We start from the raw sequence: 14,526 nt of genomic DNA, 5'->3' as shown, positions 1-14,526 counted from the left end.
GAGGGAGATGATCATAGTGGATGAAAGTAGAAAGCAGGTCAATCCCGTTTGAGTCAGGGTATTGACTCTATTGAGCCGTGTGTGTGTGTGTGTGTGTGTGTGTGTGTGTGTGTGTGTGTGTGTAAGCATGCATGTGAGTGAGTGTGCATTCATATGAACGCTTCTCATTTTTGCTGTTCTTTAACCTACCGTACGTTCCATTGCCCACTGGAATGTGTGTGCCGTAAGCATATAATTAACCTCTCTCTCTCTCTCTCTCTCTCTGCCCTCTCTCCCACTACATTTCTTTGTCTCTTTCTCTACCCTCATCCCTCCACCGTTACTCTTGGTTTTCCCTTTCCCTCCTTTCATCCTTGTTCCTTCTCTCTCGCTCTCTCTCTCTCTCTCTCTCTCTCTCTCTCTCTCTCTCTCTCTCTCTCTCTCTCTCTCTCTCTCTCTGCAGGTATCCGGCCCCAGATCATGAAGAACGGGCCGATGCACCCGCGCCCCCTAGTGGCGCTGCTGGACGGGCGCGACTGCACGGTGGAGATGCCCATCCTCAAAGACCTGGCCACCGTGGCCTTCTGCGACGCACAGTCCACACAGGAGATCCACGAGAAGGTAAGCCAGCGGTTCATACCACTAATCCATGTCATTGATCATGAAACATTATCCAATATTTCATGAAAATAACCGGGCATTAAGAAACACCTATTTTGGGCATGTAATTTAGGTGAAAAGTTTAATAAAATCACTGAGAACTGAGTGGTGCAACTCCCCTCTCCCCCTGCCCCCCCCCCCCTCTCTCTCTCTCTCTCTCTCTCTCTCTCTCTCTTTCTCTCTCTCTCTATCTGTCTCTTATTAGCAGGCAACAGTGCAGCACTATCTCTCTGTTTCTGGCACAACAGCGCCACTTTTGCCCCTACTGCTACTCAACGTCACACACATAGGTTAACACACACATAGGTTAACAGTTTAACACGGACATTGCTGTTCCTTGGAGTGGTTGCACCACTCAAAAAAAGTATAATAATAAAATCTAATAAATGTGCTTCTAGATTATTCGATTCCTTGAAAAAGTAATCAATAGAATAATCACATAGAAAATAATCAACAGCTGTAGCCATAGAGAAGACCTACAGTACGCTGCATTTACTAATGTCACATATTCATAACATGCACATTGCACGCGTGTTGTCTTGGCCAAAACTGGACAAGTTCCATGATGATGAATATACATTCTGTTCAGAGAAGATACAATCTCTGTATGTCCTCTTCCTCCCGGTGTTAATAGTATGGCAACCCCTCTCTCCCAGTTAGAACCATAATGGTTTCATCTCCTGCTCTGATGTCAATGGCTGCTGAAGTGCCGCAGTGTTAAAAAGGGAGACGAGGGGGCTGCTAATGGAAATGCCATATAATTATATTGCGCCAGAGTGCTATGAAACATTTCTGTTTCGCTTAACGCCTGGACACGGTGCTCCTCTGGAGCTGGTCTGTAACAGTTTGTCCATATATACTTACATCTGTTGGGAGAGAGAGAGAGAGGGTGTCTGGCATTTTAAACAATATAGGCTGTATCCATTTTTGAGAAAAACAGTGATATCTTTTTTTTTCTGCGCGTGTGTTGAAAAACGAACTACTTTCAGAGTTTACTGATCGTGGTAATCTTTGATAGTGGATTTTATTTCATTTATTTGTCAATGTTTCCACATGCTGGGTACTGTATGTGGTGCTTCTCATCATTAAACAGGATGAAGAAAGCTTAGAAGACGAGCAAGATTTGAGTAAAGTGCTACAGGGCACACTTGGGGGGGGGGGGGGGGGGGGGGTGTATTTTGTCATATTTCATACCACTTCATCTTACCTGAGACATGGTTTCCTATTGCTCCCTAGCTCACACGCACCCAGTCTTCTCTGTCCAATTAAATGATATCTGAGTGAATTCATTGTACAAAGGCCCCCTCTGGGAGCAAAGATATTGGCAGCACTCCCATGAGCACAAGTGCTTAGCAGAGGGTGCAGAAGGGGCACCGTGCACACGGTACACACACACACACACACACACACACACACACACACACACACACACACACACACACGCACACGCACATGCACACGCACACTGTCAATGGATGCAGTGCAAGATCAGTGCCATTATTCTACGGCAGCATGAGCTCGGGGCTCAAGCTCACAGGAAAATAATAAATCACGTGAGACACACAGACAATCACACTGGAGGTTTCTTTTGTGCGGCGCACATTCAGGCATGCATGCATGCACATACACTCACAAACAAAACAACAAGGACCCTCTGCTGTCTTTATGCCTGTTGTTGCCTGAGGATGAGTCAATGTAGTTTGCAAATAGGAGTTGGGGGTCATTGTCCCCGTTTTGTGGCGCGCAATCCCATGAATTTTCAGTGAGCCATAAAAATTCATGGGACATGAAAATCTCTCACCTAAAGCTTCTAATCATAGGTAGCGACTGCAAAGAGCCAGCTGAACAAGGTCATTAGCATAACATAACAGAAAAAGAAAAAACGGTTGCCTAATTCGGTTTTTTTACTCTTCATGTGAACTGCTATGTTGTTTTTTTACTCTTCATGTGAACTGCTATGTTGTTTTTTTACTCTTCATGTGAACTGCTATGTTGTTTTTCGCTTAACAATCTGCGACGACACTGTCATTTTTTCACAAGTCCCATAATCTCTGCTATAAAACCGGCCACTGGCTAGTTTGACTTTCAGCTCAAGTAATGAGATGAATGCACAACCAGGGAGACTTAACCTTGAATTTAGCAGCCCCTGCCTCGTCCCACTCCAATAAAAGTGTTATATGGAAATGCATGGCTATAGGCTAATCTGGCTGGGTCAAGCTAATGCAGTTAGCGGGGTGTGAATTTAAACCTGTTATTCAGCCACTTGCTTACTGTGCTTCCTGGGTATCTTGGCAGCTGTCAGTCTGCTTTATGGACTTCTGCCTGCATCCATTCCTCCCCCAGCCTGGTCTGCAGGTAGTCAGAATGAATGGGTTGTGACACAAGCCAGCCTTGGTAAAAGCACACGTGAATCTGTTGGACGTGCACAGTACATGCACGCAAGCAGACATGCATGCATGCACTTATGGGCATGCACGCACGCATGCATGCACACCCACACGCACACGACGCTCTTAATCCAGAGCGATTTACAGTAAGCAGTAATACATCAAATTCATAGAGATAGTAATCTAGGATCATAGGGAAACCAAGAACCTAATAGTATAATATAAAAAAAATCTATAATCTTATGCATGCACGCACGCACGCACACACACACACACACACACACACACACACATATATGAGCAATACTTTTGTTTCAGATTTGGAGAAACCGGGCACACAAAATGTAGGTAATTTACTCACAAATCCAATGTCGCTATTGATTGATTGATTGGTTGCCATATCACCGGGGGGCGGCAGTGGCTGAGGAGGTAGAGCGGCCGATTGGGACGTTCAATCCCGGCCTCCCTCAGAGTTACTGTCGAGGTGTCCTTGAGCAAGACACTGAACCCCGACACTGAGCCTTGCATGGTTTCCTCCACCATCGGTGTATGAATGTGTGAAATTGTAAAGCTATATAACTATTTACAATTTATATTGGAATGGAAACTCCGTATAATCATATCTATATCTATTTACAGAGAAAGTATACGTATATCATATTATCGTATCATCATTTCATATGGTATCATATGATATTGTAAAATCCAACATCTATATATCCGTGACTGTGACGATGAAGTTAATGATGATATTGAGTTTAAAACTCATGAACGGGACCATTGGCAAATATTGCGCTTATAATGGAAGTGGACGGTGGGGAAACATTTCATTGACGCACCATAGCGGAAGTGAGCGTTGCCTAGCGACGGGGAAGCTACTACTCGGTAGCGAGACCCGGTAGCGAGACCCTTCTGAATCAATAAAAAAACCCAAAAGACATGAAAGATGCTGGTGCTCTGGGCAAACCATAAAAAAGACGTGAAAGACGTCCCTGGCGCTCTGGGCAAACCATAAAAAAAGACGTGAAAGACGTCCCTGGCGCTCTGGGCAAACATACAAAAGACCAAATGAAAGATGTCCCTGTCAGGGAATGAGTTTAAGAGGTGGGCTCTTCTGTGTCCCCCAATGCAGGTGCTGAATGAGGCGGTGGGGGCCATGATGTACCACACCATCACGCTGACCAGAGAGGACCTGGAGAAGTTCAAGGCCCTGCGTATCATCATCCGCATCGGCAGCGGCTACGACAACATCGACATCAAGGCTGCCGGAGAATTAGGTACAGTACGACTTTGGCAGAAATGAGAAGAACGTATGGGAGCCGTAATGCTCAGAGAATGACGAAAGTATAAGGGCTCAAAGCTTCTACAAATTGGTCCGCGTTTGTATGCGAGACAGCCCAGCCGTGTGTTTCGGTCTCTGCAGCAGAACTTTGTCTATTCTCAAACCGTGTTAATATCGCATGGAAAATGTTGAAATGATCTATGTTAATTATCTATTCATGTGGAATGATCTATTATGATCAAGGACAGAGATAAAATAGTGGCAGTGGGGCCCTCTAGTCTCCACAGAGAGGAGCTTTGGAAGGAGGCCAAAGCAATCTCAGTTTTGTACATTGAATGTACATAGACGACATATGTAATGGGAATTATTACACACAGGACATATGTTATGGGGCTCTGATTGCATGTGCTGAGCAGCTGTTGATACATTGATAGTAAATGTGCACTCATGTTTCCATGTTGGACTCCAGGGGGGCATGTGTTCTTAATCAGCACAGGAGTAACTGTGATCTCCTCATTATCTTCATTTTGTACACAGACTTCTTTTACAGACAGACACTGGTTTTGTGGACATACTGTAATTAGTTCGTTTCCTGTTATCCTCTACAGTAATATTCCCATACTTAATCATGTTTGAGAAAGTCAGTTTGAAATATTAATTTAACTTCAAGATAGTAGTTGTTTGATGGTAATTGCAGTACAATTGTTTTGGGGAATATATACTAGCATGTTGACCGCCCCCTTCTGAAACTGATTAACCTGACTACGTACGAGCATAGTGCATGCACTATGCTAATCGTCTCTTTGGGGCACCCTTCTAATCATTCCCACAAAGTTTCGTGAAAATTAAACCCATCCATTCTTTATTTTGATAGATATACAGTAACTTCAAGTCCAGTGGAGATGAATACATTTCTCAATGATATTAAAATACAATAAAAATAAAACAAAATGCAGATGAATCGAACTTCATACAAGCTTGAAGCTACCCTTTCATGAGCAAAGGTGTCATCGCTAACAATAACAATACAGTACAGTACAGTACAGTACAATAAAAAAAATGTTTACTTTTACAGTTTCATGTTTCATAAAAGTAGGTTCTGCTTTTATGGATATCTTTTCTAGAGTGATTTTATTTTTTTATTTGATCTTTGCGGTTATTGTACCGTCTCTCTCTAGGCATTGCAGTGTGCAATATCCCCTCAGCGGCAGTGGAAGAGACCGCAGACTCCACACTATGTCACATCCTAAACCTGTACCGACGAAATACCTGGCTCTACCAGGCCCTCCGGGAAGGCACGCGGGTCCAGAGTGTGGAGCAGATCCGAGAAGTGGCATCCGGAGCAGCCAGGATCCGAGGAGAGACGCTCGGTCTCATTGGTTTCGGTGAGCTCTAGTGATTTATTTTGAATCTCTAGTCTAAGACACTGAAGGAGGAGTGTGAATAGAGCTTGAGGGCGAGAAAACCCAATTACAACTTAACATGGAATATTCTGCTAGAGAAGAAGCTCGGATAAATCTCTTTGTTATCTTAAGTTTTAGTTTACTTGGCCCCTTTATTACGAAATCCCTTTTTACAAATTAGGGGGTGTACATTTTCTCCTCTTTAGTTAAACGAGAAGCAGCTTGTTATAAAACCCCACAAGCCTGCTTTATTCATTGGCATACACGTCAATTCCAGCGAGGAATGCTAGCCAGTAATAATGTTAGTGTTCCAGGTGGTGGGTAGAGCTTATTTTTGTAGTACATCTGCTGTCCTATTATTACGCCCAGTGTAATTAGAAAGATTGTTAATTTGAACACCCCTCTGAGACTTGTATGAACACTTAATAAGGGGCAGCAGAAAGGAATAGATTGGCTATTAAAGGCAAACATGCTTCTGCGGAAAAGAAGAAGAAATGTTCAAGGTGACTTTCCAACGATTTCTTTGGTTCCACCCCTCATCTCCCCGCAGGGCGTTCGGGCCAGGCCGTGGCAGTGCGGGCCAAGGTGTTTGGCTTCAATGTCCTCTTCTACGACCCCTACCTACAGGACGGCCTGGAACGCTCGCTGGGCGTCCAGCGCGTCTACACCTTGCAGGACCTGCTCTACCAGAGCGACTGCGTCTCCCTGCACTGCAACTTGAACGAGCACAACCACCACCTCATCAATGATTTCACCATCAAACAGGTACGTAGGCACCTGCTGTATCCAGGGGTGCACTGCACATCGACTGGAGTAGTGCTTCTCAAACCTTTGTTGGGCTTCAGTGCACGACTACAACATTTTGCTTAGAGATTTAGCAGAAAACCTTTTCTAGCACATAATGCTATAACTGACTGTTAACATTCATTCAGACAGTTTGTCAATGTCTCATCATTAAACATAACAGTAAACAATTCCCCCCCCCCCCCCCCCATTTTCCACTTATGGTCACGTACTGTACCCTCTGTAGTACCTCCATACCAGGAGTGCACATACCTCCCTCCATAGTAGAAAATGTGCAAGCACATGCAGTATTGCACATAGACTGTTAATTGAACAGATGTAACCAAATGGTCCAGGAAGGATTAGCCCAGGCTTTTATTTGCGTCTGCATTCGGCTCAAAAAAAAGAAGAAGGAAACACTCAGATCGGTGAACAAATATTATCCAGTGCATTTCTCCAAGCGGCACCCACCCCTCTATACCAGAAAGCATGCTGGCTGGGCCAGTTTAGGAAGGATTGACTTGGTTACACTGTTTGAGCTTTTTATATATATATACAGTATGCATACATGCCTGGATAGTGGATACTCACCCAGACATGCATGTCAGAGGACACACACATTGATTTTGTTTGATTGATTCTTTTCATGATACCGTCGACTGACACGGTCCAATAGTCATTATTGATCTCCGCTGCCATCTGCAGTTTCATCTGTGAACACCATGCTCTGTTCGACTTCCAATTCCATTTGTTTTCTCTCGTTGACCCATGGAGCTCTAGGGCCTGCATATAGTGCCATGCATGTGCCCCTTCCCTGATTCCACTGAGATCGTCCACTTCACATCTGTTTCTTCTCTTACAAATATAACTGATTACAAGCACCTTTGAGGTATCATGGCTTAATGAGTGTGTGTGTGTGTGTGTGTGTGTGTGTGTGTGTGTGTGTGTGTGTGTGTGTGTGTGTGTGTGTGTGTGTGTGTGTGTGTGTGTGTGTGTGTGTGTGTGTGTGTGTGTGCGTGCGCGTGCGCGTGCGCGTGCGTGTGCGTGCGTAGATGCGTCAGGGTGCTTTCCTGGTCAACTCAGCGCGGGGGGGCTTGGTGGACGAGAAGGCCCTGGCCCAGGCTCTGAAGGAGGGGAGGATACGGGGAGCTGCCCTGGACGTTCACGAGACAGAGCCTTTCAGGTGGATAACTTCATTAAATGTCATTGAAGTCAAAGTACTGATATTTTGAAATGCTTTTACTTCCACTCCACTCTACATCTCAAAGGCAAATACTGTACTTTTACTCCATTATAATTATTTGAAAACTTTGTAGATTTAGATTTTCTATATGATAGAAACTTTGACAATTTGAAAATAGTCGATCTTACGTACAAGCTCTTTTTAGCTAATTGTTCGCCCCACAATAGAGACACTATAGGGTTCATCATCATTGTTTCTTTTTCCCTCTTTCCCATATGTTTCTTTCTTCCATTATCTCTTTTTCTCTCTCTCTCTCCGTCTCCCTTCCTTTCTTTGAATAGTTTTAGCTCGGGTCCTCTGAAGGACGCCCCTAACCTGATCTGTACTCCCCACACCGCCTGGTACAGCGAACAGGCCTCACTGGAGATGAGAGAGGCAGCCGCCACTGAGATACGTCGAGCCATCACCGGTACGCACACGACTAACACAGTGGATTTGAACCTTTTTCACGTCAATTATTTTTCACGCCATTATTTAATTGGAATTTGAGCCACGAACCACCATTTGATGAGATTCAGCTTCTCAGACCCAAAACGTAGAATACTTTTATTGTCACTGGATAAGATTTTGTCCACAATTTCTCTTGGTACCAGGCATAGGAGAAATAACAGGCAAATGTTGATCAAAATAACAATTCTTCTACAGTACATTCTCTAATTGTTTAGACTTCTTGTAAATTAGGTAATGCAGATGTTTAACAATAATTTAACTCTTGAGAGTGTACAATGAAAAGAAATACATTTTTCATTGTAAGAAGAAATTTGGTTTAATTTTACGAGCTGGGGACCACCTGGAACCCTCCCAAGGACCACTGGTGGTCCCCGGACCACTGGTTGCGAACCACTGCTCTGACACACACACACACACACACACACACACACACACACACACACACACACACACACACGTGCGCACACACTCTCTACTTCACTGACTCGGTAGTTGTGCATAAATTCACGGCGGCACCACCCGGGGAGTATAATTCATCTGGCTGTCTAATCTCTGACAATGCAGGCCGGATCCCCGACAGCCTACGGAACTGTGTCAACAAAGAGTTCTTTGTCACCTCGGCACCGTGGGGAGTGATGGAGCAGCAACAGCAAATGCACCCTGAGCTCAACGGCGCCACCTATAGGTATGGAATGGGATTTATAATGTTCAGAGAGACTCCCTGACAGGTCACTGAAGCAGCACGGGGCTCATCTATCACTCTCCCCCGCTGTTCACTAGAGCTGTCTACTCTCATTGAACCGTAAGGTATGGAGAAGAGGTGGAACGAAGCCAGTAATCTTACATGTTCACATTTCTATCTGTATTTCTGTTTGTCACAGTTCTATCTTTTTGGGTGTTATGTGGGCTTCCCTCATCATGCCTGCCAAAATGAAATGTGATCCCCTTGTTAGTTTAAGCTGTTCATCTCACAGTCTCTATATTGTCTCAACCCGGACTGAATTGCTTCTCTCACACAGCCGAGTGAACCAAACCATGGTACAGGCCATAGCAACGGGGGGAATGCAAGACAAATTATATACCTAATTCTCAACCAGGTAAATGAATGCTATGTACCACTGTGTTGGGCCAAGGCCTACCTGTAATAGTCAACAATTGCTGAAAGCAATAGCCCTTTTCTCACACTGTACTTTACCTACTCACCCCCCTCATTGGATCCCCAAACCCCCCCATCCTAAAACAGAAAGATAACGCATGTGAAAGTATCACTTAAAAAAGGACAGTGTACAGTAGTTTGCATCTGCAGCTACAATGCTCTTATGGATAGAGACTTGCAATCTGAGTGTACGATAGCTCACATTTCTAGTGCAAAAGGAGGAAATATCTGCAATGAACTGAAAATATAAGCTCCCAGTATTCATGGTTATAAGTCTATAGACTTAATCTGGCATCAAGGATGCTTGACTCATGCACCCACGCACATATTTCTTCCTTTTGTAGTTATTTTCCTTATACCTTATTCTGCAGCTCAATTGGATGTAAAACACACCAGTTCACTCTTTTTCTCATGCATTTCTAAACCCACTCTGCCTACATTTCAAGCAACCAATACGACGTAGTGCAAGATCAAATGTCAAAGCCACAATTCCCTGACAATAAATGTAATCAATATATTCTTGTTTACACACACACACACACACACACACACACACACACACACACACACACACACATAAATGAAAGTCAGAAGGAGGGTGGGTTTCTTTCAAGCGATATTGTTTAAGACAAAGGATAGAAAACAAAGGGATATATCTTGCGCCACCCCTTATACCTAAACGTATTTGCCATTTAATTAATAGCCGATCTACAAGCTCATGACGTGTCGATGTAGATTGGCAAGTTGAACTATTTTTAAATGGTTTTCAAAACAGTAATATATTGCGAATAAGTTTAGGTATAAGGTGTAAGGGTGGTGCAAGATAGGGCCCAAAGTGACTTTGCCTTCTTGACTTTGGTTTTAAGGTTGTTCTGCTGCTTTCAAATAGTTGTGGTTAATTGATAGAATGGGCAGGTAGCTGATGGAAAGGTAGGGCCTGGTGCCTGGTATTAACAAATATTTTGAGATGCATATAATTTTGGGCGATTTAGAAGACATTTGTACAGGACGTCCCGTTGGGATGTATCTCTCTTTTAAAAAGCTACATTATATACAGTACTAATGTAAATAACAGCTTATATTCAATGGACACCGAATCTACAGAAAACTACACTGTCTACTCCTGTTGACAATTGTGTTTCAGAGATTTACAGAAATGCTGTAGACAAGGTCTTGTAACCCTTCTATGTACTTAGAGAAAGTGGTCTTTAGTACTCTGGGTACTTTGAAAGGTATCTACCTAGCGGACCTAGCGTGGTAGCTATTAGAGGCAAAGCGAAGTACAAAGACTGGGAGGAAACTTCCCTAGGATGGCCTTAAATAAGGTCGATCCTATTATCTATTACTAGTCCTTACCCATTCTGAATATATGAACAGCAAATGATGTTCAGTGTGGGTAATGTGATGGGGGGGGGATTGTTTACCCATGTGGGTCTGTTGTGCGGAAAAGTGTGTCCCAGTATTAATCTGTGCCTGTCCCAACATGCATTTCGCTGGTGACACTGGTGACACGTGATTTGCGGGGAGGTGTTTTTTTTTTTGACGCAAATTAATGTAATTAAGATGATTGTTAGAATGTTTGGCGTGTGTAATGCAGGGCAGATTGAGGTTGGAGGACAGGGCTGTGCGGCGCTAGGTTCCGTGAGGTGGTCCGTGCGTTGTGGCGTTGTGAGATGGCGGAGAAAGCGAGCAGCTGTCTTGCTCTATGCTAAGGAAGTACTCTGACTGACTGACAGACAGTCCGCTAAATTATTTATAGGATAACAGTCACTGGTGAGTAATTCCTAATTTATACTGATCCACATGCTCACAACACATCGTTGTTAGCCTGGCCCAGCCAACGTGCCACCGGGCTCATGGCGGTGGTTCACCGATCTGAGTGCCCGCCCCCCTCCTCCCATCCCCAGTAGAAAACAGCGGATAACACTGACGTCACCAAATTTGGAGCGACGCCCCTCTGCACTGTTAATGGTTAGCTAAATACAATGAAGTGGGCTTCCTATACCAGATCTTCTAATGCATTTACCCAGGCTTTCATTTTTGACCCGAATGCGAAAGAAAATATATAAGCCTGGGTACCGAGGATATGAGCTTGTAGATCGACTATTTTTCGATGCAGCGGGTGCACAACACAGCGCACAGCCAATTATGAATCAGGCATGAGCCACTTGGCATTAGTAAGTCAAAGCCCAGGGATGCATACTACTATTGGCATTAGTAACAACGCTCAGGGATGCATAATAAACACAAAAACAGGGAAGAGGCAACATTCATATATCCATTATTTCACCATAATCAATTATAGACCGAAAGAAATGTAGCTTGTTTCTTTCTCGTCCCAAAAAACAAAAACATAGCTAGTTAAGAAAGTAAAAGAAACAAATGTTCAAGAGATTTTCATCCAACCATATGCCAACATACTTGTGGCTGTGATATGGACCTTGCACGACAGTTGCCTGTAAAATATTTACACCTCATGCAGTTTTGATTTAAATAAATTGCATAACTCGATTCAAACATTATGCAAATAATCTTGCAATCTTTCTTTCTTTCTTTCTCATATCCTTGTCCTCTCCCAGACTCCATACTAGGTGTTGTTTAACTACTTAAGCCTGATTTAGACTTCATCATAATTATGATGATGTCGTTTGACAAAACTACATGCTCACAATACGTATGACAAAGTACAAATTAAGTATATAGGCACATTTTTGATCATTTTCGCCGATAATGACATGCCCAAAATGGGGACACCAGGCTTAATGTGGTTAAGGAATCCATTATTGCATTTAGTACTACAGTATCACTTGCCATTTTCAACCTTGCACCATTTCTGAATACCATTGCTTAGAGAATCAAGAGTTTATTTTAGAGTTTCAAGAGTTCAGATAAGTCTGAATTATTAATAATAATAATAATAATAATAGCTTGAATTTATATTTGTTTCTCAGGAGCAGTGCATGGTTTATTTTTTTATTCCCATTTGTCATTTTAGAATTAGAAAACCTTTTACATTTTAATTGGTTTTCAGGTCCATATTCCCATGTAACGTTAGTTTCATATTCTCTAATGGTTTTGTAGGTAAATGTTTGACCAGCTATTAACATGAATTATCAGCTACTATATATATATATATATATATATATATATATATATATATATATAGTGTATTGGTAAAGAGAGAGAGAGAGATTTATTATCAACTTGGTGTTCCCATCATGCCCACTGACTGTGTCCTGATTGCAGGTACCCCCCTGGTGTGGTGGGCGTAGCCCCCGGAGGGACCCCCGGGCCGATGGAAGGGATGGTGCCCGGGGGGGTGCCTATCACGCACGCTCTGCCCTCCGGTACCCACCCCTCACAGGCCCCCTCCCCCAACCAACCCTCCAAACACGGCGACCCCATGAGAGAGCGCATGACCGAGCCGTAGGACTGCTGGGAATGGCAAGGGGCTAACATTAGCCATGTTTTGTACCATGCCAACACACCCACCCCCACCCAGCCACCTGCAACCTACTGCACCAGCAGCCTGTCCGCTGGCACAGCATTCCATTTCGGTTTTTTTGTATGAAACCACCTGACCCATGTGAGGACAGTGGATATTACACATGCGCTGCCACTCCCAAGGCTGGGGCTGACATTCGAACTCATGCTCTGAAGTTCTGAACTCTTTTTCATCCCATTGTCTGTTATCTTTTGTTTTTTTATTTGGTTTAAGTGTTACCATTGGTTTGATTTTTTTTTTTAACATTTTGCCAGAAGGGTCTACTTTGGGACAAGTTGATGACACCCTCCCTGGCGTATCTACCAATGGGAGAGCTTGGAAGGACAATGACTTCACGTTACTGGCCAGCCTCCTTTCCCTATGCTGCCCTCCCTTCACTTTCTACTTAAAGCTTGTGTGTTTGTGTTATTTTCTCCATTATTATAAATTCTGTTTATCTTATATTATCTGTCCCTGTTTAAAATTAATACCCTGTCCCTTTGGTCTTTGGTGTGAGAAAATGAATGACGTTAGGAAAAGTTAGCTGAGGTGGCGTCGGTATTTTCCTTTAGAAATCTGAGCCCGATTATTGCCCATTTCTCAGCCCTTTTGGATGGTGGACCCTGAATGTAAAGAACATATAAGGCAATGTGCGGGAGAGCATTCTGGCCCATGACTCATGAGCTAAGTTGCCCATTTAAACCAAAACAATAAATGAAGGACTGCCATTAGTAGTTAGTTGGATGTTATATGTTCAGTGATGGTCACCTCAAGTTAATATTTGCTGTTGTGATTTATCAAACTCTTGAACTGACATTCAGTACTGATAGCATTTAATCATTTTCATTGAGTGTATCTGCAAAATATCTGGATGAAAACAAGCGACATAGCAGCAGTAGGAAACCAGCCAGGCAGGTAGGAAATGGTTTGGAAAAACAAGAGTAGATCTCTTACTGACTCAGGAAAAAAAAAAGAAAAAAAAGAAAAACTTTCCAGTACCCCACCCACCCCATTCTGTCTGAATCAGAACAGACAAAAACAAATGGCAAGACTGTATTATTGCTTTTCGTGTCTCTCAACCCTTTTCGTGGTATTTTTATATATCAAATGTATGTTTTTTGGTGTTTCAAGATTTTACAGTCCCGTTAGATTTGTATTGCCTTGTGAAATGTTCTTATAATCATAGTCTCATGTGAGCTGCCCTCTCCTCCTTATGGTTTTGTCCTTTCGTTTCTCCGCTCTAATGAAAGCCAGCTGGAGCGCTGGGTGACATCGCGACCTCCGCGAGCAGCAGCGACATCCGCCGTTGTAGAGCCGTGATGTTAGCAAGAGAAAGGCTGTTAGCAGATTGTTTGGTTTTTAGTGTATTTGTATTTGTTTCTTGTACACAGTGAACATATAGCATACGATGCAGTTCAAACATTAAATAAAACATACTGTTCTAATGATGGCCTGTGATACGTTTGTGCACATGCAGTTTTGTAACTGACACCTGTTTTGGTTCTTTATAGTTGATATCTCAATAATCTCACATATAGCTTCCCATGTTTATAGATGTTTGTAGATCTATTGTAAAAAGTCAACTCGATCACGAGTAGTTGCAAAACATTTTTTTAATTAAAAATAAAAAATTCCGCAATTTCGCAATTTTGCAAAATTCAAATTTCCGCAATTTCCGCAATTTTGAATTAAAAAAAAA

At 43.0% G+C, this 14,526-nt stretch overlaps 1 protein-coding gene across 5 annotated transcripts in view; it reads left to right on the top strand.

The window, feature by feature from the left end:
* Positions 1-14,277, top strand: part of LOC308328519 (C-terminal-binding protein 2-like) — a 242,381-nt gene extending 228,104 nt beyond the window's left edge. For 4 of the 5 annotated variants that reach the window (XM_080782396.1, XM_080782397.1, XM_080782398.1 and 1 more), the window contains 8 exons: positions 443-600; positions 4,159-4,303; positions 5,487-5,693; positions 6,262-6,476; positions 7,547-7,677; positions 8,019-8,146; positions 8,752-8,872; positions 12,590-14,277. In XM_080782396.1, the coding sequence (XP_080638522.1) occupies positions 443-600; positions 4,159-4,303; positions 5,487-5,693; positions 6,262-6,476; positions 7,547-7,677; positions 8,019-8,146; positions 8,752-8,872; positions 12,590-12,773 (1,289 nt within the window). In that variant the 3' untranslated portion in view covers positions 12,774-14,277. The remainder of the gene's footprint in view (positions 1-442; positions 601-4,158; positions 4,304-5,486; positions 5,694-6,261; positions 6,477-7,546; positions 7,678-8,018; positions 8,147-8,751; positions 8,873-12,589) is intronic. The other variant, XM_080782399.1, reaches the window with a different exon arrangement.
* Positions 14,278-14,526: the final 249 nt, after the last annotated feature.

Source organism: Protomyctophum bolini (genome assembly GCF_963924005.1).
Source record: "Protomyctophum bolini genome assembly, chromosome: 14".
NCBI lineage: Eukaryota > Metazoa > Chordata > Actinopteri > Myctophiformes > Myctophidae > Protomyctophum > Protomyctophum bolini.
Note: the sequence above shows the minus strand (reverse complement) of the source record. Positions and strands in the feature narration are given on the sequence as shown.